Below are 23,710 nucleotides of genomic sequence, written 5' to 3'. Positions count from 1 at the left end.
CGCCATTCACCAAAGAAGAAAACAGAGCTTATTTTACATTTTACTATCTTTTCTTAAAAAATCTTTTCTCCTTAGAAGCATCTTCAAATTGAGTCACCCTGTTAGATCCCCTCCAGCAGGGCCTTTTGGGCCCCTTAAACTCACCCACACAGTGGTGGAGGCAGGACTTGTACCTGTTGAATGAAGTACTATCTCCTGGGCTGGAGGCAAAAGGAGTCAAGGGGAGGAGCTTGGTGGAGGGAAAAGGAACCCAGGAAGGGGAAATGAGAGGATGTCAGGGAACACAGAGAAGCCTGCAGAAGCCCAGGCTGTGTGTGGGAGAGGTCAGGGATGAGCTGAGGTGAAGGGACCTCGGGGACATCTGAATGGAGATAACAGGGGGTGTCCAGAGCTCACCTGAGTGGAGATAAAACTTTGGGTTTTTTTTTTTCTATTTTTGAATTTTATCTTTTTATTAAAAAATTTTTTTAATTTATTTTATTGAAGTATAGTTGATTTAGGATGTGTTAATTTCTGCTGTTATACATATATATTCTTTTCTATTATGGTTTATTACAGAATATTAAATATAGTTCCTATGTAATGCTATTTTTTAAATTTTTAAAAATTTATTTTATTGAAGTTGATTTACAGTGTTAATGTCTGCTGTACAAAAAGTAATTCAGTTATACATATATATACATATTCTTTTTCATGTTCTAACTTTGACACTCTTGATGATGGTCCTTTAGATGATGGTGACAGCTCTGTGGACATGGATAGATCAGCTTGCCTTTGAGAATATGTAGACCTGGAGAGGGAGGAAGATCACTGGCCATCGATGATTGAACTCATGATCGATAGACTGAATCTCCATCCCCTTTCCCCTCCCTGGAGGTTGGGAGGTAGGACTGTAAGTTCCAATCCACTAATCATGTGGTTGATTCCCCTGGCAACAAACTCCCATCCTCTGTGCTTTCCAAAATTCTCCTCCTGAACATAACAAAGGACAAATCTATCCCTCCTTTATCGTAGGAAATTCCAATGGTTTTAGGACCTCTGTACCAGGAACACAACGAAGACCAAATATATATTTCTTATTATGAATCACAATATCACAGATGCTCCCACCGTAGTCCTTTGCTCTAGCTGGTCCCTGTGTGGAACCCTATTCCCTCCGCCGTCCACTCTGCTCAAATCTTGCCTGTCAATGTGGCCAACTGTGACCTCCCAACTTAACACTGCAAACCTGCCCTCCCCCATTCCAAATCTTCATTAGCTGGGGCCACATTTCCCAAAACACTTATTTTCTAACATAATGAATGACTTATTTAGTATGTTAATTTTTAAATGGAAGTACATTCAAGTATTATTGATTAATAATAGTAGTTTCATGTATACAGCATAGTGATTCAGTATTTTTGCAGATTATACTCCATTTTAAGTTATTACAAGATAATGGCTATAATTTTCTGTGCTATACAATATATCCTGTTGTTTATCTATTTTACACATAGTAGTCTGTATCTGTTAATCCCATACCCCTAATTTGTCCCTCCTCCCTTCCCACTCCACTTTGGTAACCACAAGTTTGTTTTCTAGGCCATTAATTATCATCTGCCCACCCTCCCCCCACGTACTACAAGTTCCAGGACGGCAGGGAATCTTTGTTTTGTTCACTGAGTATCCCTAACATAGTGCCTGGCACAAAGTAGGTGTTCAGTAAATACTTGAATGAATGACCCCTTGAAGACTGTTCTAATACTTTTAATTCCTTGACTGTCGGCTAAGCAAAATGGAGAATAGAAGCTTGCCTTACTGCTTAACAGTGAAAATTAAGGTGATTCATGAAATGTCTTCCAAAAACTATACAGGTAAACTTTGTACATTTGCGTGTTTTTAAAATATCTGGTATCTTTTAAAAAAGAAAAAATCCGTGAGAGCATTTCATGCGGACGGATGGAAATAGTCTACACATAGCAAGACCACAGAGCAAATGTGAGTACTGCCCCCTCCTGGTTGAACATGGAGGTGTGGCTTTCTGCACCACCAGCCCCACCGGGGACGACTTACGGACCTGGTGGGGTTGCGAGATATGCTATCGATGACATTTCAAAATGGGTCACATTCAACCCTATTTTCAGACGGAGGCAAGGAAAAGAGGAATAAAGTGTCAAAAGGAGAATTTCTAGGGAGTACAGAGCCCACACATTTCCATATTGTGAGGAGGATGTTGACAATTAGTGGAAAGTAGTAAAGAAAAATGTTAAGCAAGAAAATCCTAACATGATCACATCCATCTGCTGCACTTACAGCTGGAATCTGAGTGGGAATTTCCCATCTGTGCTTTAGTCTCAGCTTTAATTTGACTATAAATAAGACACACACATGCACAACTTGCACTGAGTGCCTTTTGGGGCCAGAAGTTGTTTAAGGATGAGATATATATATATATATATATATAAACTGTGTATACTTTAACTCAGAACCTACTCATTAAACTAGTCAGTCTGAGGTGTGCAGCCAGTCTCTTCTAACTTGGTCCCAGGACGATGTGACACTTCATAACTGAGGCCTTAACTGTTGACATCCTCTGCTCAAACACATCTAAACAGAACTTCTGATGCCCAGGCCAGCTCTCCCTGGAGAACCTGGCTGTTTGCTTCAGGAAACCTTGGGGCCCAGAGGCCTGAAGGTGGCTGGATTTGGGAAGCCCGTGGCTCAGACAGAAGCTGCACTTGCTACTTTACATTCTTGTGTGATTCTCAAATGGACCCTACAAGCATCTATATGGACTATCACCCCCACTTTACAGGGGGGGAAGTTGAAGCTTAGTGACATAAGGTAACTTGCCCAGGGTCATGTGGTTCCTTAGTGGCAGAGCCAAGACTCAAAACCAAGTCTTTGAAGCAACATTCAAATCCACATGTTCTTTTCACTTTCCCCTCTGCCCCCACATTACCGTCCCAGGGCTTCTGGGGCTATAAATAGTGGGGGAGGCTGGGATTTTGTGTGCGAGGTCAGCCAGGCCTTTAGCACAAGGAGACACTAACATCTCCCAGCCTGGCCTAGCCTGGGCCCTGCTATCCCCCCAGGCCTCAACAGAACTCAGGCCCAGACAGGCCCCAGCTTATCACCAGCTTCACTCTCTTGGTTATATTTAGCTCTGGACCTCAAAGAGAAAGGTGTGGGCCAGCCCCTGAGACAGTGCACACCCCCAGGCCAGGCCAGGCCACTGTGCGTCGAAAGAGGGTGTCTGCCTCATCCTCTTCAGACACTGGTGTGAGCCTCCTCCAGGGGGGGCTGGGTGCATCCTCCTTCCTGAGAGTCTGCGGGATCTTGTTCGTCTTGCTCCTTGAGGGAGGGACCACGGCAGTGTCTGTGACACCCTGCATGTGGCTGTTGATTAATCACTCTTTGGTGAGTGAACAAATCAGTGATCTAAATTCATGTTCTAGAAATCTGGACATCCAGACAGGCACACGAATTCCCAGAGGGATACCTTAGAAAACCGAATGCATTTCATGCTGTTAAATAGTCAACTTGGGACTTCCCTGGTGGTGCAGTGGTTAAGAATCCACCTGCCAATATAGGGAACAGGGGTTCGAGCCCTGGTGCGGGAAGATTCCACATGCCGCGGAGCAACTAAGCCCGCGTGCCACAACTACTGAGCCTGTGCTCTAGAGCCCTAGAGCCACCACTACTGAAGTCACATGCCTAGAGCCCGTGCTCCGCAACAAGAGAAGCCACCGCAATGAAGAGTAGCCCCTGCTTGCCACAACTAGAGAAAGCCTGCGTGCAGCAATGAAGACCCAACACAGCCAAAAATAAATAAATACATTTTTTTAAATAAAAAAAAAATTTAGTCAACTTTATTCAAGGAATGGACGTGAGTTTCCATCCTCCTCTTTCTCCCCCTTTTCTCTTCCCTCCTCCAGATCTGGCATTAAGGCTGCAGTGGGGGAGGGGGACCCAAGAGGGGCATCAAATCCTGGAGGCCAGCCCGAGTGCCTCAAGTGGCAGCCACCCACAGTGTGGGACAGCTCTTGGAGTCCCTTTGTCTCTGCAGGTGTCCCGATGACAGGCCTTCCTCCCCTTGCTCTGTTCGCCCCTTACACGCCAGCCACCTGCAGAAGCTCCGGGAGGCGGGGCTGTGTCTCCATCGGACCTGCTGAGCGACTGGAGCAGACTGGGGGGCGTGGATCAGTCTGGTGGCCGGGGCCAGAGCTCAGGAGTGTGGCTGGATCCTGACACTGGAACTCAAAGGGCAAAAGCTGGCAGCTCTCAGATCTTACAAAAACGGAAAGAGCCGCTTTTTCACAATATAGAGAACCGTAGCAAGAAAGAGGGCGAGCGCAAGGAAAATGAGAAGCTTGTCAGTCAGCTCTCGGCGATTATATTTTGTGATGAGCTTCCGTCCCAACTGGATGGTCCCCGACATGGACTTGAATTCTTCATTTGCATCCAGGATAGTCCGTGAAGAATTAACTGAAACAAAAGAGGGAGGGAGCCTGACTAAGAAACTGTACAACACAGAATCCAAAGACTCTGCTCTGCCAGCTGGGTTCCCAGTAATTAACACTGTGCTCGGAAGCAAGTTCTGAGCCAGGGCAAAGGATGTGAACAGACGCGACGCAGAGGAGCACAGAACAAGGACAGGGCAAGGAGAGGCACTTCCCTGGGTCCCATCCAGCTCAGGGAAGGAGGAGGTTTGTTTACATACAGTCACAGGGCCATAACTAGGAGTCCTCCCAACATGGACATAACCAGGGAAAAGGGCAGAGCACGGTTCCTTTCCTCACCACCAATCTCCGCTTTCTGGAGGAGGCAGGCGCTGCTGAGAAGAACCCCCGGCCGCAAAACTAACGCGGGTGCCGTGGACAGGCACTGTGAGGTCTCTGTGGGGGCAGGGCTGGGGTAGGACTTGCCGCCTGTGAGGTGCACCCGCCAGGACGCCTGGTGGTCAGATCTGCTCTTTGTGGGATCGTGAAGGGGCAGGGATGTCCTGGGTCCTGCCACATGCCCTCACACATGCCTGTCCTGCAGTCCTGGGACACTGGCTGTAGCTTTAAACACGTGACACCTGTGCTCCAGCCCCTGTGTGAAACCTACAAGGAGGCACGTGTCCCTTAAGGCTCGTTGTGCCCACATGTCAAACTAACTGGAGTGTGGGTTCCTGGACCTGACACTTGAGGAAGAAGGTTTCCCTGGAAAGATTCCTCTACAAGGCATCACCAGAACAGCCACAGAATGAAACATGTTGTCGGGTGAGAAGGTGAGGCATGAAGGACAACATGTGAAATGTTTCCATTTCTGTAAGAAAGGGATAGGTAACATTTAATTTGCTTGTACTCTGCATGCTGGAGGGTCTCAGAAGGCTATGAAAGAAACTGGTAACAGTGCGCCCCTCTGGCAGCAGACCTGGAAGTCAGGGGCAGGGGGAGGTCAGAAGGGAGAGCCGTCTTTCTGTTTCCCTCCTGTACTGTCCAGGGCTGTGCAGCCCGGAACGACGGCCACTAGACACATGTGACACCTGAGTGTGTAAAATGTGTCCAATCCAAATATCCATGTCTCTGTGGGTAAAATACCTACACGATTTCAGAGCTCTAGTGTGGAAAGAAAAAAAAGGAATGTCAAATATCTCAATAATTTTCACTATGAATTATATATTGAAATGGTTAAATATATGATTACAATTAATTTCATATGTTTGTTTTTACTTTTTTTAATGTGTCTAATGAAAAATTTTAAGTGAATGTATGTGGCTCCCATTATGTTTCCATGGCACAGTGTTGGCCTGGAGGTTTTTTCCTTAACCACGTAATTTATATTACCTTTTCACAAAATTACAAGTTAATTAACAAATAAAAGAAATTACCAGAGGAAACAGAGTAGCGTTTTGAAAAACACAGATTAGAGAAGAGCTAAAACCGATCCTTCTCAAACTCTTCCAAAAATTGCAGAGGGAGAAACACTCCCAAATTCATTCTACGAAGCCACCATCACCCTGATACCAAAACCAGAAAAAGATATCACAAAAAGAGAAAATTATAGACCAATATCACTGTTAAACATAGATACAAAACTCCTGAACAAAATACTAGCAAACAGAATCCAACAACACATTAAAAGGATCATACACCATGATCAAGTGGGATTTATCCCAGGGATGCAAAGATTCTTCAATATACGCAAATCAATCAATGTGATACACCTCACTAACAAATTAAGGAATAAAAACCATATGATCATCTCAAGAGATGCAGAAAAAGCTTTTGACAAAATTCAACACCCATTTATGATAAAAACTCTCCAGAAAATGGGCACAGAGGGAATCTACCTCAACATAATAAAAGCCATATATGACAAATCCACAGCAAGCATCATACTCAGTGCTGAAAAACTGAAAGCATTTCCTCTAAGATCAGGAAAAAGACAAGGATGTCCACTCTCACCACTCTTATTCAACATAGTTTTGGAAGTCCTAGCCACAGCAATCAGAGAAGAAAAAGAAATAAAAGGAATCCAAATCGGAAAAGGAGAAGTAAAACTGTCGCTGTTTGAGGATGACATGATACTATACATAGAAAATCCTAAAGATGCCACCAGAAAACTAATAGAACTAATCAATGACTTTGGTAAGGTTGCAGGATACAAAATTAATGCACAGAAATCTCTGGCATTCCTATACACCAACAACGAAAAATCAGAAAGAGAAATTAAGTAAACACTCGCATTTACCACTGCAACAAAAAGAATAGAATACCTAGGAATAAACCTGCCTAAGGAGGTGAAAGACTTGTACTCAGAAAACTATAAAACACTGATGAAAGAAATCAAAGATGACATAAACAGATGGAGAAATATACCATGTCCTTGGATTGGAAGAATCAATATTGTGAAAATGACTATACTGCCCAAAGCAATCTACAGATTCAATGCAATCCCTATCAAACTACCAATGACATTCTTCACAGAATTAGAACAAAAAATTTTACAATTTGTATGGAAACACAAAAGACCCCGAATAGCCAAAGCAATCTTGAGAAAGAAAAATGGAGTTGGAGGAATCAGGCTCCCTGACTTCAAACTATACCACAAAGCTACAGTAATCAAGACAGTATGGCACTGGTACAAAAACAGAAATATAGATCAACGGTACAGGATAGAATGACCAGAGATAAACCCACACATGTATGGGCATGTAATTTATGACAAAGGAGGCAAGAACGTACACTGGAGAAAAGACAGCCTCTTCAATTAAGTGGCGCTGGGGAAACTGGACAGCTACATGTAAAAGAATGAAATTAGAACACTACCTAACACCATATACAAAAATAAACTCCAAATGGATTAAAGACTTAAATGTAAGACCAGACACTATAAAGCTCTTAGAGAAAAACACAGGAAAAACACTCTTTGACATAAACCACAGCAAGATCTTTTTTGACGCACCTCTTAGAGTAACGGAAATAAAAACAAAGATAAACAAATGGGACTTAATTAAACTTCAAAGCTTTTGCACAGCAAAGGAAACCATAAACAAGACAAAAAGACAACATTCAGAATGGGAGAAAATATTTGCAAATGAAACAACAAAGGATTTATCGCCAAAATATACAAACAGCTCATGGGGCTCAATATCAAAAAAACAAACAATCCAGTTAAAAAATGGGCAGAAGACCTAAACAGACATTTCACCAAGGAAAACATACAGATGGCCAAGAGGCACATGAAAAGATGCTCAACATCACTAATTATTAGAGAAATGCAACTCAAAACTACAATGGGGTATCACCTCACATCGGTCAGAATGGCCATTATCAAAAAATCTAGAAACAATAAATGCTGGAAAGGGGGTTGTGAAAACGGAACCCTCCTGCACTGTTGGTGGGAATATAAATTGATACAACCACTATGGAGAACAGTACGGAGGTTCCTTAAAAAACTACAAATAGAACTACCTTATGACCCAGCAATCCCACTACTGGGCATATACCCTGAGAAAACCATAATTCAAAAGGAGACATGTACCACAATGTTCATTGCAGCTCTATTTACAATAGCCAGGACAGGGAAGCTACAGATGTCCATCAACAGATGAATGGATAAAGAAGATGTGGCACATATATACAATGGAATATTACTCAGCCATAAAAAGAAACGAAATTGAGTTATCTGTAGTGAGGTGGATGGAGCTAGAGTCTGTCATACAGAGTGAAGTAAGTCAGAAAGAGAAAAACAAATACCATATGCTAACGCATATATATGGAATAAAAAAAAAAAACTGGTACTGATGAACCTAGTTGCAGGGCAGGAATAAAGAGGTAAACATAGAGAATGGACTTGAGGACATGGGGTGGGAGGGGGAAGCTGGGGTGAAGTGAGAGTAGCGTCGATATATATACACTACCGAATGTACAATAGTTGGCTGGTGGGAAGCAGCCGCATAGCACAGGGAGGTCAGCTCAGTGATTTGCGATGACCTGGAGGGGTGGGATAGGGAGGATGGGAGAGAGGAGCAAGAGAGAGGGGGTATGGGCACGTGTGTATGCATATGGCTGATTTGCTTTGTTGTGCAACAGAAACTAACACAGTATTGTGAAGCAATTATACTCCAATAAAGATCTATTTAAAAAAAAAAAAAACACAGAGAAGGGGTAAAAACAAACACTCATGTAACAAAAATCCCTCTCAGCCCTCTTTCTCCATGCCTGCTGCCATTTTGAAAACCTAAGTAAGAACCTGTTAAGTAAAAACCTAATAGGCCTTTCTTTGTTAAACTTTCTTTACAGAGAATTTTAACCATCACAAAAGTAGACAGAATAATATCATGAAGTGCCATGTGTCAGCACCCATACACATGAACCACCAACTCCCTTGCAGTCCTGTCCCCTCACGACCCCCATTCAATTCCCCCCACCTACAATTTTACAGCAAATACCAGACATCATATCCTTAATGGGCTTTTAAAAAAAAATTATGGTCCTAAAAGACTTTTTTTTTTTTTTTAAGAAGATGTTGGGGGTAGGAGTTTATTAATTAATTTATTTATTTTTGCTGTGTTGGGTCTTCGTTTCTGTGCGAGGGCTATCTCTAGTTGTGGCAAGCGGGGGCCACTCTTCATCGCGGTGCGCAGGCCTCTCACTATCGTGGCCTCTCTTGTTGCGTAGCACAGGCTCCAGACGCGCAGGCTCAGTAGTTGTGGCTCACGGGCCTAGTTGCTCTGCAGCATGTGAGATCCTCCCAGACCAGGGCTCGAACCCGTGTCCCCTGCATTAGCAGGCAGATTCCCAACCACTGTGCCACCAGGGAAGCCCCTAGAAGACTTTTGAATTTGTGAGTCATAAAGAAAGGATTAAGAACTGTATTCTTTGACTTCCCTGGTGATGTAGTGGTTAGGAATCCTCCTGCCAATGCAGGGGACACGGGTTCAAGCCCTGATCCGGGAAGATCTCACATGCCCTGCAGCAACTAAGACCATGCACCACAGCTACTGAGCCTGCGCTCTAGAGCCCGTGGGCCACAACTACTGAGCCCAAGAGCCACAACTACTGAAGCCCGTGCGCCTAGAGCCCACGCTCCACAACAAAGAGAAGCCACCGCGACGAGAAGCCCACACATCGGAACGAAGAGTAGCCCCCGCTCGCCGCAACTAGAGAAAGCCTGGTGCATCAACGAAGACCCAACACAGCCAAAAATAAATAAGTAAAAAAAAAAAAAGAACTGCATTCTTCTTTTTTCAATGGCTATCTCTCCTACAAAATGTACCCCAAGAATGACCCTCAACACCCCAGAAACCATCAGGATCTGTGCAGCCTTCTCACCACTTAAATATATGGTCTGTTTCTGATATACGTGCTGGGTGTGGGTGTCCTGTCGCTCGACCAGAGGCAGAAAAGTCCTCGATTCCAAGGCCAGGCTGGCTCCTCCCTCTCACGTTCTCCAAGGCCTCTCCCCAGGCTCAGGCCATGACCCCGGTGCACACTCAGAGGAGGTGACCAGCTGGTTCCGAGCCTAAACCCAGAAAATTTTCAAACACAGGGAGTGACCTTGGGGATAAGCTGCTTGCTTTCCTTTTGCTTCTGCCTGTTTTGATAGTACACTGAAAAAAAAAGAGTGGTTCAAAATTACAGATAATTTTTAGGGGTGGTAATGGTATTGTGGTTTTGTTTTGTTTGTTTTTTGTTTCCAGAGTCTCTTATCTTTTAGAGAGACATACTGAAATATTTATATGGATGACGTCTGAGATTTGCTTCAAAGTAATCCAGATGGGAGCATAGTGAGGACAGAGTTGGAACAAGACTGACCAGGAGTTGACAACTGCTGGAGCTGGGTGATGGGTTCCTGGGACTCATGTACCAGGCTCTCTACTTTTGTCTCTGTGTAAAATCTTCCAAAAGTCTTTCAAAGAGTAAACTCTCTTCCTGTTTTCCTACACGGAGGATCCTGGGCAGGGCAGATTCTCTTCTGTGTTATAAGGGAGACATCACGGAAAAGCTGTTGGGGAGACCCAGATGGTCTGCGGAAGCTTATTCTGTGGCCTCTGACTGCATCTTTTTTTTTTTTATTTATTTTTGGCTGTGTTGGGTCTTCGTTTCTGTGTGAGGGCTTTCTCTAGTTGCGGCGAGCGGGGGCCACTCTTCATCGCGGTGCGTGGGCCTCTCACTGTCACAGCCTCTCTTGTTGTGGAGCACAGGCTCCAGACGCGCAGGCTCAGTAGTTGTGGCTCACGGGCCTAGTTGCTCCGTAGCACGTGGGATCTTCCCAGACCAGGGCTCGAACCCGTGTCCCCTGCATTGGCAGGCAGATTCTCAACCACTGCGCCACCAGGGAAGCCCTGACTGCATCTTTTAAAAGCAGCTCACAGGACTTCCCTGGCGGTCCAGTGATTAGGACTCCGTGCTTCCACTGCAGGGGGCACGGGTTCGATCCCTGGTCGGGGAATTAGGATCCCGCATGTCGCATGGTGCAGCCCAAAAATAAAGAAATAAAAGGAGCTCACAGTAAAAATAACATTGGGGAGTACAACTGTAAGCTGATGAAATGCTAGCAGACTAGCTGCCAGCCAATAACTGATCATCTCTCTGCCTGGCCAGGGGTGTCCCCAGCGCCCTAGATGAGAAACAGACTCCCAGGCCCCTCCTCCAGCCTTGCTGCGCCCACTCTCCAGGAGAGAGCCCCTGGGAGTGCTTCTGCACATTTTGATGGGGTTGTGTGGATCTTGTAGTACAACTATAAAAACTGAAAAGGGAAATGAGAGAGGCGTATCCCACTCTGGGTGAGACCAGGCTGTCAAAGAAGTGAGAAGCCACACAGATCAGTTAGCTTGGGGGCGGATGGGGGCAGAGGTGGAGGAGCCCGGGGGCAAGGGCTCTGGAGCCCGTATCTCTGGGAGCAGCTTCCCACTGCAGGCCCGGCTTTACCCAGCGTCTGCATGGCTTCCTCGCTCTGCTGGACCTGCTGGGACATCATCCTGCTGATCCCCATGAGGCTCTCTGTGATAGCACTGGACGTCTGGGCCAGGCTCTCTTTGGCGGTTTTCCTAGAAGTCCAGAGTGGGAGGAGGAATGTCAACAAAAGCCTGGCTGCAGGAAAGCCCCAGATTCAAATGAGATCCCATTTTTTAATCTATCGAATTAGTACATATTTTTAAATGATTATAGTCAGCGGTGACAAAGGCGTGCAGAGAGCATGCTCTTGAAGACTGCTGATTAGGAACGTAAACTGGTGCTACCTTCTGAAAGCCATCTGGCGATATGTATTAGGGGCCTTAGAAATGTTCACGCCTTTGAACCAATAATCTCATCTGGGAATCTCTCCAAAGGAAACATCCAGAATGTGGACAAAGCCTTATGTACTGACATGTGCCCTGGTGTGTTATTTATAATACTGACAAACTAGAAATATAAACACACACAAACAGGGGATTAGTTAATATAAGGGAATACTATGTACTATTAACATTTTGTTTAAAGAGCTTTTTAAAAAAAATGTAAGTCTGTGCAACGATACTAAGTGAAGGGGAGTAGGAGACTAAATTTTATGCATGGTATGATATTGACTTTATAAAAAATATGGAAGAAAAATAATGAGAGGAGGCAATATATCAAAATGTTTGTGAGTAGTACAATTATGACTTACTTTCAGTTTGTTACTCATATTTTTATTTTACTAATTTACTACAAATAAGAATATATTTCTTTCATACTTAAAAAAAATATTACTTATAAAATTAAATACTAATTTTATGCTGAAAACAAGAAGGGGTTCCCCACAGTGGGTTTTGCACCTTGCCGATTGCTCTTTATTCTGTCACCAGAACCCAGAAAGACAAAAAGACAGGTACCTTTGCCTGAAGAGGTCTCCTCCCTGGAGAAGTTCTGCTTTCTCTAGGTTGTCAATAGCAATTTTGCAAGTGAGATTTGCCTTCCTCCATGAGGTCTGATTGCTGGAATTAGAAGGGTCATGTGTGAGTTTCTGTTGATGCCACCAGGCTGTCAGTTCAATTCACAGCAGGTCTTCCTTCCAGCCAGGGAGTAAGGAAGGCCACCCGAGTTTGGCCCAGGGTCCATCCCCACCCCCCCACCACTTCCTCCACTTGGTTGCCCCAGCAGCTGCTCCAGCTCAGGCCCCAACACCTCTTGTCTGGATCCTGGAGGCTGTCTCTGAGTTGTTTTCCTACTGCCCATTAACTGTCCCTCTCCCCCCAGGACAGCCACAGGGAGCAACCTGGCCATAGCATGCCTCTGTTTACAGCCCACAATGGCTCCAGACTTCAGGGTAACATCCAAACTTCCCAGCGGGGCACACGAGGCCCGTTCAAAGTTATCCCTTACACATTACTGCCTTGCCTTGTGTGCGACTTGGTTCTGTTCCTCGAGAACCATGACTTGCTCATCTTTGTATAACCAGTACCCAGAACAAGTTATTGGCCCATTAGCTGCTCAATCAATATGTGTAATAGGAAGTAGAAAAATCATAAGACAGTCTTCTTCAGTATTTCTTCAAGATTTGCTGTTCTTTACATACCACAGACCAACCATGGACAACACAAACACACTGTATTAGAAGAGTCCAGTCTGACATGATTTATTTACATTTTTTACCTGATCTCCTTGCGAGAAACAACTCAAATTTGGTGAACAGTTCCCTGGAGTTCGAGTAGGGTCTTTTTTTATTTAATATTTTATTGAAGTTGATATATAATGTTGATATAGTTGATATATAATGTGTTAATTTCTGCTGAATAGCAATGTGACTCAGTTATATATATTTTCATATTCTTTTCCATTATGGTTTATCACAGGATATTGAATATAGTCCACTGTGCTATACAGTAGGCCCTTGTTGTTTATCCATCTTATACACACTAGTTTGTATCTACTAATCCCAAACTCCTAGTCCTTCCCTCCCCTACTCCCCCTTGGCAACCACAAGTCTGTTCTCTCTGTCTGTCTGTCTATCTGTTTCATAGATACATTCATTTGTGTCGTATTTTAGATTCCACTTATAAGTGATATCATATGGTATTTGTCCTTCTCTTTCTGACTTACTTTGCTTAGTAAGATAATCTCTCGGTTTGTTGCAAATGGCATTATTTCATTCTTTTTTATGGCTGAGTAATATTCCATTGTATATATGTACCACATCTTCTTTATCCATTCATCTATCGATGGACATTTAGGTTGTTTCCATGTCTTGGCTATTGTGAATAGTGCTGCTATGAACATAGGGACGCATGTATCTGTTTGAATTATAGTTTTCTCTGGGTATATGCCCAGAAGTGGGATTGCTGGATCATATGGTAAGTCTATTTTTAGTTTTCTGAGGAACCTCCATACTGTTTTCCATAGTGGCTGTACCAGTTTACATTAGAGTGAGGTCTTTGTTTGATGGACTATAAAAAAGTTAACTGGGCTTCTCAGAGAATCAAACTCATGCACTAGAACTCTTACGCAGCTGGCTCAAATCAATTGTGCTAACCCCCGGAATATTTAAAGAGGCAAATGAGAGTACACGAACTGATAGGGTGGTTTTGAATAGCACCTCTATGTTGAAAGTGTTCAAATGAGCTCTCTGATGCCTGACCAGCATCTGCTATGCCGTCTCACATCTGATACTTTAAAAGAATCAATTACATTTTCAACTGTTTACAAGGGAGTTCTGCTGGGCCCTGCAATGCAGAGATAAATGAACAACAGTGCTTGCCCTCAGGGACTCACATTTACTGGGGAGAAAGACAAGCAAAAATATTTACTGTATAGTGTGACAAGCACGATAAGCCAGGTAAGCACAAGTACTGTTTCAACACAAAATCGCCGAAGTATTAATTTACTGCTTTCTCTCCTCTACCTTGGAATTGCACATCCTGAATGGCCACTCGCAACTTTAAACCCATGCTGAGGTGGTTTTGCTGGTGTAACTTGCTAGATTTTACACAAGGGTCCTCTTTACTCAATGTTTATAATCTGAGTCCCCATGGTGGCCTAGGGAAAGGAAAGCCATCATGACACAAAGTCTCACTGGTCCCCACTCACACATCCCTCCCTCCACACAGGAGCCTCTACCACGCCCATGTCTTTGTCAGTCCCTATCCTCCTGACGGCTGGGCATTATAAACAGAGCTGCTGTCAGCAAGGATGATGCTGGAGAATTACTCAAATCAGAAGCAAAGCCATAGACAAATACAGATGTGACAGTTAGTCCAATTAACAAGGATGAAGAGAAAACCTACAAGGATGGTGACATTGATAGGGACTTCAAAAGAGAAGGATATGGCTACCAGGGGCTTGGAAAAGTTGATGGGGCCCTCAAATATTTTTGCAATAACAATCCTCTTTTTGATTGTGGTGCAAACATCAAATGTGAAGGGTCAGGTACAGTTTCATGCTATTAGACAATTTTGTTGGATAAGTCCCCCAATTTCAATACCAAGAAATAGCACATACCTTCAGTTATATAATCAAGGATTAGCATATAGCTGCAATGAAAACCTCAATTTTATTTAACATAAGCTTATTTACATTTTTTTTTTCATTTTTTAAGATAAAGTCCCATTCAAAACTTTCTACATTTTGGTCCGTCTTAAGTAGGTTCACTTTCAATGGACTTTTTAAGATATCAATTCTCTTTAGATTAAAAAGGACCTTGTATTACTGGGACTTCCCTGGTGGTCCAGTGGTTAAGACTCCCTGCTCCCAATGCAGGGGAACCGGGCTCAAACCCCTGGTCAGGGAACTAGAGCTCACCTGCCGCAACTAAAGATCCTGCACGCACCAACAAAGATCCCGCGTGCTGCAACGAAGACCTGGTGCAGCCAAATAAATAAATATTTTAAAAAAAAAAAAAGGACCTTGTATTACAAAAGCAACCATTTTTTTGCTTTTTTAAAAATATAAAATACAGTATAATGTTAAATACGCTTTTGTAAACTACACACAGTCTCACTTACCCAACAGCCCCTGCTTGCCCCCCAGCTTTGAGAATTACATCCGGTCTGTGTATAAATGGCACAATTGAGTCATTAAGCTAGGTTTATTAGGCAAACTCTGGCACAAGCCTCACAGGCAGCAAGCAACCCAGCCAAGGCCACTAGCAGGAGGCCAGGCTCTACCTACCTGAGCATCTGCTTTTTGTGATTCTCCACTTCCTGGAGCAGAACTTGCTTCTCCGACTCTTTGTCTTGCTCTTTAGCCGACTGCTCAAGCTCCTGTGGGGGAAAACAGCTCTAAATTAAAATGACTTTAAAAGCTAATACAAAACTGGAGAGCACTTCTATTATGCAACAGCACTTGAAAACCCTCCTAGGGACTTCCCTGGTGGTCCAGTGGTTAAGAATCTGCCTTCCAGGGCTTCCCTGGTGGCGCAGTGGTTGAGAGTCCACCTGCCGATGCAGGGGACAAGGGTTCGTGCCCGGGTCCGGGAAGATCCCACATGCCGTGGAGCGGCTTGGCCCGTGTGCCATGGCCGCTGAGCCTGAGCGTCTGGAGCCTGTGCTCTGCAACGGGAGAGGCCACAACAGTGAGAGGCCCGCACACCATAAAAAAAAAAAAAAGAATCTGCCTTCCAACGCAGGGGACGCGGGTTTGATCCCTGGTCGGGGAACTAAGATTCCACATGCCACAGGGCAACTAAGCCCGCATGCTCTAGAGCCCGTGCGACACAACTAGAGAGCCCATGTGCTGCAACTACTGAGCCCGTGCCCCACAACTAGAGAGAAGCCCACATGCCTCAACTACTAAGCCCGCAAACTCTGGAGCCTGCGGACCGCAATGAAGGGCCCACGTGCTGCAACGAGAGATCCCACATGCCACAACTAAGACCTGATACAGCCAAATAAATAAATATTAGAAAAAAGAAAACCTTCCTAGAACGGAAGACTTAGGAATGCCAGTTCACATACAATAAACATCCTTTTACATAGATAGCTCAGTCTGCAGGAAGTAAGGAGCATCCCCAGGACCACAAAACAAGAAGGGAACTAAGAGCCAGAGCGGTCTTCCTGTGAGGGATGTGAGGCTGCCCTGGAGCAGGAGATACACTTCTCTAATCTAGGGCATGCCTGAAAAGAAAAGGAAAAAAATACAACTATATAGGAGCCTACTGATTCCACTCTGAAATATGATGGAAATACCACTACTGTTGCTTCATGCTTACTCTCAATCTCTGTACATATTTCATTTTAGACTGGCGGCAAACAGGGTTTTAAAGTCCATGTGGGGGGACTTCCCTGGTGGCACAGCGGTTAAGACTCCACGCTCCCAATGCAGGGGGCCCAGGTTCAATCTCTGGCCAGGGAACTAGACCCTACACGTGTGCCGCAACTAAGAGTTCACATGCCACAACTAAGGAGCCGGCGAGCAGCAACTAAGGAACCCACCTGCCACAACTAAAGAGCCCACCTGCTGCAACGAAGACGCAGCACAACCAAATAAATAAATATTTTTAAAAAAACAGAAAAAAGTAAAGTCCATGTGGGGACAGAAAATGAAGCCTTGGCCATTTGAGGCCAGGAATTGGAATGGAGAACACCACAAAGCCAGGACCACAAAGGGATACACCCTCAGTGAAAAGGTGAACTAGGAAAATGTCTGTCAACCAGCACAGAGAAAATGTGGAAGCTTGTCCTTTTTTGCTGTGGGGTCTGGCTAGAGGGATACAAAATACCTTCCCTGAGAATATATAACCATGGAGCTACCCTCACACTGATCTAGGATTCAAATTCATACTCCCTGAGTGGTTTCAGAAACTCCACGAGGAGAAATGAACACAAAAGTGCTCCCAGACTTGTGCTAATCCTAGGAGACCTGGCAAAAGCAAATGCAAAAACCTTTGAAGAGACTTGCCTTCAACTCAGGCCACACAAAAGTCCCACCAGGAAGGGCTTCTGAAGAGGAGTACTCAGAGCCCAAAATAACCAAACACCAGGACCCAACCATCCACCACAGTGAGGGACAGCAGACCTAACAACCAGCTGTCTGAGACCCCCGAGAACTTCAGATGATGGCACTATCAGACAGACTATAATTAAAGATGTCAATATACCTTGAGTCTCACGTCATTTTTTTTTTTTTTTTTTTTTTTTTTGCGGTACGCGGGCCTCTCACTGCTGTGGCCTCTCCCGTTGCGGAGCGCAGGCCCCAGACGCGCAGGCTCAGCGGCCATGGCTCATGGGCCCAGCTGCTCCGCGGCATGTGGGATCCTCCTGGATTGGGGCTCGAACCTGCGTCCCCTGCATCGGCAGGCAGACTCTCAACCACTGCGCCACCAGGGAAGCCCTCATGTCATTATTTTTTTAACTGAAGTATAGTTGATTTACAATATTGTGTTAGTTTCAGGTATATAGCAAAGTGATTCAGATATATATATATATATATTCCAATTCTTTTCCATTATAGGTTATTATAAGATTTGAATATAGTTCCCTGTGCTGTACAGTAAATCCTTGTTGTTTAACTATTTTCTATATAGTGCTGTGTATCTGTTAATCCCAAACTCCTAATTTAGCCCTCCACCACCCTTTCCCCTTTGTTAACCACGAGTTTGTTTTCTATGTCTGTGAGTCTATTTCTGTTTTTGTAAATAAGTTCATTTGTATTATTCTTTAGATTCCACGTGTAAGTGATATCATATGATATTTGTCCTTCCCTGTCTGGTCATGTCATACTTTTGGCTTTCAAATTAAAACAAGTTCCAGTTTTAATCAAGCTATTGATGCAAAAACATAAACTACTAGCTCATTTATATACTAATTTATTTATTTATATGCTTGTTTATACACTAATAAATGTTTGGAGATGCAGATTAAAACTGGGATGGAGTCAATATTCATTGACCATGTGCAAAATTATTAGGGCCTTACTAGGTGCCAGGGGTAGACTGGTGCTTGAAGAGCTGATGATTGGGAGGGAGGGACATAACAAATGTGTAAATGTACTGAGGTTATCTTACTTAGTGAAGGACATAAACACTGGGTGAGCACACAAAAACTTAAACAGAAAGAACAAGGAAATACTTATACGTAAGGTGGTGAGTGTGGTTGGAGAGCTGAAGTCATATGAGTTGAAAAAAGGTCTTTCATGGAATAAATTTGCTTTAAAAAGCAAAAAAACAGTCCAAATAAATGCCCTTTGACAGAGAACAGGCCAAAAATAAATTATGGCTATAAAAAAAGAATGAGGAAGCTTCCCAATACTGACATGGAAAGATTTCCAATACATATTCAGTTTAAAAATGGTATTAAAATACCATTTTTAATATGCTACCTTTTAGATGAGAAATGGGGAAGAAGTAAGAAAACATTTGTCTTTTTTAGTATCTGAGTAGAGAAACTATGGAAAGATACATAAGTAACATATAAGAGTGGTTACCTATTTGGAGGAGGGGAACAGAGAACAAATAAGGAGGCACACCTAAGATTTTCACTGCACTTTTTCCTGCCTGCCAATATTTACACACATATACGCATATATAAAAAAATGTGAAAGTAACAGGCTTTCTAAATTAAAAAATTAAAATGATTAAATCAGCACTAGAGATGGAGGTGGAAAGAGATCAGCCAGGTTCAGTGACATTGCTGAAATCTTCAAGTGAACTCCTTTGACAAAAACTGCATATTGCCAAAATTGCCCTTGAAAATCCCTTAGGAAGCAACGCACAGGACACAGACATCCTGTTTTTCAGGGTCCAAACTGCCAGTTTTTCTATCATCTTTGGAACAGACTGTCTTCTTCTGGTAAGCAAAAACAGGGTTATTGGCTGGCATTTGGGGCCATGTCATAAAGAGAGCACAAGTCTTTAAATCCAAGAACCATATGCAGCGAGACCAGGTGCCCCAAGACCCAGACAGGAATGGCCAGCTCCATGCCACCCATCTTACCCTCACTCAGGGCACAGCACAGAAACACCTATGCTATTCAGACTGCTACTTTTCTCATTCTATTGTTTTTGGAGACAGCACATATACCCTAGTCGAATTCAGGACTGTTACATATGCATATGATGTGACTGGAGACTACAGAAACAGAGAGGAAGAGGCTGGGCAAAGTGACAGCACGGAAAAAAAAACCAGGGGACACTGGTAATGGATTGAGGTGGATGGGTTGGAGAGAGTGGTAGAGAAAAGAAAGTAATGCAAGTGACCTCAGAGTTTTCAAGTTGAAAAATTCCCAGGACAATGGTGTCCCTACTATCTACCTGTAACATAGCTGGCAGTGCCGTGCATTCAGAAGTCCCTCATCTCTACCTGGATAGCAGGTTAGTACAGTTACCTCCACTGTCTAAACGTTTACTACTCCCATCTGAACATTTACTGAAGGACCTGGACAGCTCTCGAGCAGAGGTTAGTCCCAGTTCCAAGCCCCATTCATCGTTACCCAGTTTCAGCATCCCAGCTCTGCAGACACTCACCTGTATTCTGTGCCGCAACTGTTGAAACTTCTCTTTCACTTTAGTATTCAGTTCGGTAAGTGCACTTAATGGCCCTGAACAATCTCCAATATCCTAGGAGACATTGAAGAGATGAAGAGGTCGTTCTCAAGACAATGCAATGAAATGACACCAGCTGTACAGTGAGAGAGTTGGCTTACAGCACAACTAAGTTTGGCCTACTGACTGTAATTCACCCTGATCTTTGCTGTTTACCTCTGCAACACAAGCAAAAACATTATAATTTACATTTTCTCATCCCTCTTTAGGTTAATTCTGACCAAGCAACATAAAGGCATAGATAGAAACAAAATTGTCTTGACTTCTTAGTTCCTGAAGCTTAACAAAACGCCACCCAGCCACTATGAAAGACTTAAAGCAGCTTATACATCTGACAAGAATAAACATCCGAAAGAGATACTATAACTTTAGATCTTTCCAACTTGAAAATCAGGATGCTAAATTCCTGGCATCATATGCCAAGATTAACTTCTCAATCTAATTTTACAAACCATCTATTATAAATCACACTGTTTATAAACATGTTTGAAGGTAGATTTAGAATTTGTTTCTGGACATTCAAAATTACCGGGGCCAGGTTTTTTGTTTTTGTTTTTTTGGGGTTTTTTGCAAAAGGGCAGAGCTGGTTTTATTCAACAGTCTCATTACAAAAATAACCAAAATGTATGCAGCAGCGGAATTAGGAAGGACCCTGCCTGACTTCTGCAAGAGTGGGCAGCCCCCTTTTCCCCACAGCCCTGCAGGGGCAGTCAGCTAGCGCAGAGAGCCTCAGGGCAAGGTAGCGGGCAGAGCTCTGCATGGGGGCCTGGCCTTGGCTAGTACTGTCCACTCTGAGCACTTCCATCCTCCCCGCCATTGTAAACACCATGCTCAGGTCAGGTCTCCCAATGCTGGGCATCAACCCTGCCCCGCTGTTAGGTCCTCAACAGGACAAACTATCCTGGAAACTTCCTTCCATCCAGCCAGCCAGGAAGGTAGCAAATAAGGGGTGACGACTCGAGGAAGGATGGGCCACCCCAGCATGGTTGGGGGCACTGCTTTCCCCCAACACTCCTAGGTGGGCTGTCCCTGAGCTGAAACAGTTCCCAAAGAGGCCATGGCGGCTCCCCAAGGCTGAAGGGAGTTGAGGCTGTGGTGGGCCCAGAGGGGAGCACTGGATTTCATTCCTAAGACCCTAGAGGCCCGGGGAGGGGAGCCCTGGGAGGCTCAGGCGTGCTCCATGGGGCCGGGGCCACTGGCGTGGGAGTGGGCAGGGGCTGCAGCCTGCAGGGGGCCAGCACTGGGCTCTGGGGATGCCGGCAGAGGGCCTGAGAGGCCGTCAGTGGAGTCTGTGTTGAGGTCCAGCCTCCAGTAAGCTTCACACAGAGGCAGACCATTAGCTTCGCAAAGACTTGAGCTAGACGAGTAATACTCCTCCTCCAGCTCGCAGAGGTCTATGGAGACCTCATCCCAGGGCCAGGTTTTAAAGAAAGCCCTAGAGCCAGATTATGTGGATTCAAATTCTGGTTGTAGCAGTTTATTAGCTGTGTAACCTTGAAAGTTAGAGTCCTCTGTGCCTCAGTTTCCTCATCACAACATACCCACTTCACAGACCAGGTACCTATGTAAAGGGCTTAGCAGAGGAGCTGGAACACAGTAAGAGTATGCTAAATCTAGCTATCGTCAATTGCTCTCATCATGAGAATGCAAATGTTGGAAAGTGCAAAAGGGCGCTTAAGCAATTTAGATTATGTGAAAAGGCAATTTCATTTGTTCTGAATCTTAAATTTATTTTTCTAGAATTGGCCCAGATGTTTTGTAGTTTACACATGGGAAATGTGAAGTTCAAGAAGTTTAAATGTTTGCATCAAGTTGCCTCACTTATTCTCTGGATTACTCGTTAAATCACAGTCCTCGCAACATATAATAAGCTATTAATTTGGTTTATTTTGCATCTGATTTCCGTGGGTAGCCTTACTTTCCTTCACCTTTTACGACAGCTAGTTGCAAACTCTGAGTCTACATCGAATGTTTAGTAACATTTGTTGGAAATGGAAACGATCTGCCTAAAAGGAAGGTTTTAAACTTTTGGTTTCTTTTTGCTAAACTCAAGGAACTATTTCTACATTCCTAACTCTTGCCTATGCCAATTGGTTTACTGCAATACTACCTTCTATCCTTAAAATTGGCTTAAGGCAAAGGACCTCAATTACCCCATCTGTTAAACGAAAGAGTAGACTCTTAAGTCTTTTCTACAGACTGACTTTCCCTGTCCGGGTCCCAGTTTTGCCAGTATCTGCTTTCTGATCCAGGCAGACTCGATTTCCTCATTTACAACAATCTCAACTACGGTCTAGGTGACGTTCGTTTCACGTAACGAACGGTGCCTCCCATGCCAGGTGGCCTTTGGTGCCACGGGGCATCGGACCCTGGGAGCTGGCCAGCAGGGGGCGAGGCTAATGGCTTCCAGGACGCTACCAAAGGATGGAGAGGACGGTGCCAGAAGGCGGGGCCAAGCAGGATGACAGGTAAGCTTTGAAGCTGTCGTGGGGGCGAGGCGACGGCCAGAGGTGTGTAGGGGAGGGGCCACAAAGGGGAAGGCTGGTCGGGACTGAGGTGGAGGGGGCGTCCCGGAAGAGGGCGAGCCAACGGCAGCCAGATGGAGTATCAAGGCCAACGGTCAAGGGGACGAAGGGGAAGGGACCAAGGGGGAAAAGCTCGGGAGTGAGACCGCCGAGCTCACAGAAGGCCAGTGGATCTTGGGTTTAGGGCTACTGGACCCCGGCGGGGGTCCCGGGCATTAGTACCTGGATAAGCGCCTTCACCTCCAGGTCGAATTTGACAATCTCTTGGTTACAGATCCTGACGTGGACGTCTTGGGGAAACGCCATGTTGGGAAAGCCGGCTACGGGCTGCCGCGGTGCCCAAATTCCAACGCGTTTTCGCACCAGCTTCCTTCTTCCCCGTCGGGTTTTGCGGCAGCGACCCCTAGAGACCGGCCTGCGGCGAGCGAGGGTGGTAGCGCCGAGTCGTGTGGACTTTCCCTGACTCGTGGGAAAAATCAGTCGGCCCCTTGGTGTGGACCTAGTAAGACGGAGAGAAAGAGAGGAGGAAATTATCAGCAACGCTTTAACAGGGGCCTCTCCCCATCTTCCGCCCATCAGTCATTCTAATGACTGCATATTTTTTGCATAGAGGGGGGAAAAAAACTGGAGGAAAAGTATCAATTGGGATGTCTCTGGAAGGTGGAATTAACAGTTTTTTATATTTCTTTAAACTTTCTTGTATTTTTCAAATTTTCTACAGTGAATATAAATTGTGGAGTGAAAGAAAAAAAAGACAAATGTTATCATTACATTTTTAAATGTACGGAATTCAAAGCAGTTTGCTAGGGTACTTCCTGTCAGTCCAGCCCACGGTCCAAGGGATCTTCCTAAAACGCACATCTGATCAAGTCACATTCCAGCTTACACCCCTTCACTGGCTCCTGGTGGTTGCCTTTTGTGTACAATTGGATTTAATAAATTTACCTCGCTGGAGTAGTTTCGATGGAAATAATTAAGAACAGACCCTCAACAGATGGAGGCCCTTTCATTGAATTTTTATTAACTAGTCCAAGTTTCTTAGCTGGACCTCAAGGGCATCAGGTACCCCATACAGCCCTGTCTCCTTCCTGGATTCTTCAAGCTCTTTTTGGATCTGTAGCCTTGGAGGGAACACCCTCCCTTAAGGTGTTCATCACCCCACTGCACCTAATAAACAGGCTGTATATTGCAGGCTTGGGAATCTGCCCTGGCTTGAA

The 23,710-nt window shown here is 44.5% G+C and overlaps 2 protein-coding genes across 2 annotated transcripts in view; both read right to left on the bottom strand.

The window, feature by feature from the left end:
• Positions 1 to 1,680: 1,680 nt before the first annotated feature.
• Positions 1,681 to 22,951, bottom strand: BNIP1 (BCL2 interacting protein 1). The gene is made up of 6 exons (XM_030829914.3): positions 22,716 to 22,951; positions 19,891 to 19,983; positions 15,600 to 15,691; positions 12,329 to 12,430; positions 11,406 to 11,524; positions 1,681 to 4,467 (listed from the first exon to the last, which is right to left on the bottom strand). The coding sequence occupies exons 1-6, from the start codon at positions 22,797 to 22,799 to the stop codon at positions 4,271 to 4,273; spliced, it is 687 nt and encodes a 228-aa protein (XP_030685774.1). The 5' UTR covers positions 22,800 to 22,951; the 3' UTR covers positions 1,681 to 4,270.
• Positions 22,877 to 23,710, bottom strand: part of CREBRF (CREB3 regulatory factor) — a 69,190-nt gene continuing 68,356 nt past the window's right edge. Inside the window, exon 10 of the mRNA XM_070045225.1 lies at positions 22,877 to 22,992. The gene's annotated coding sequence lies outside the window, so the exon portion shown is untranslated. The remainder of the gene's footprint in view (positions 22,993 to 23,710) is intronic.

The sequence above is a fragment of the Globicephala melas genome, chromosome 3 (assembly GCF_963455315.2).
Source record: "Globicephala melas chromosome 3, mGloMel1.2, whole genome shotgun sequence".
NCBI lineage: Eukaryota > Metazoa > Chordata > Mammalia > Artiodactyla > Delphinidae > Globicephala > Globicephala melas.
The sequence above is the reverse complement of the archived record's forward strand: the minus strand, read 5'-3'. Positions and strand labels throughout refer to the sequence as shown.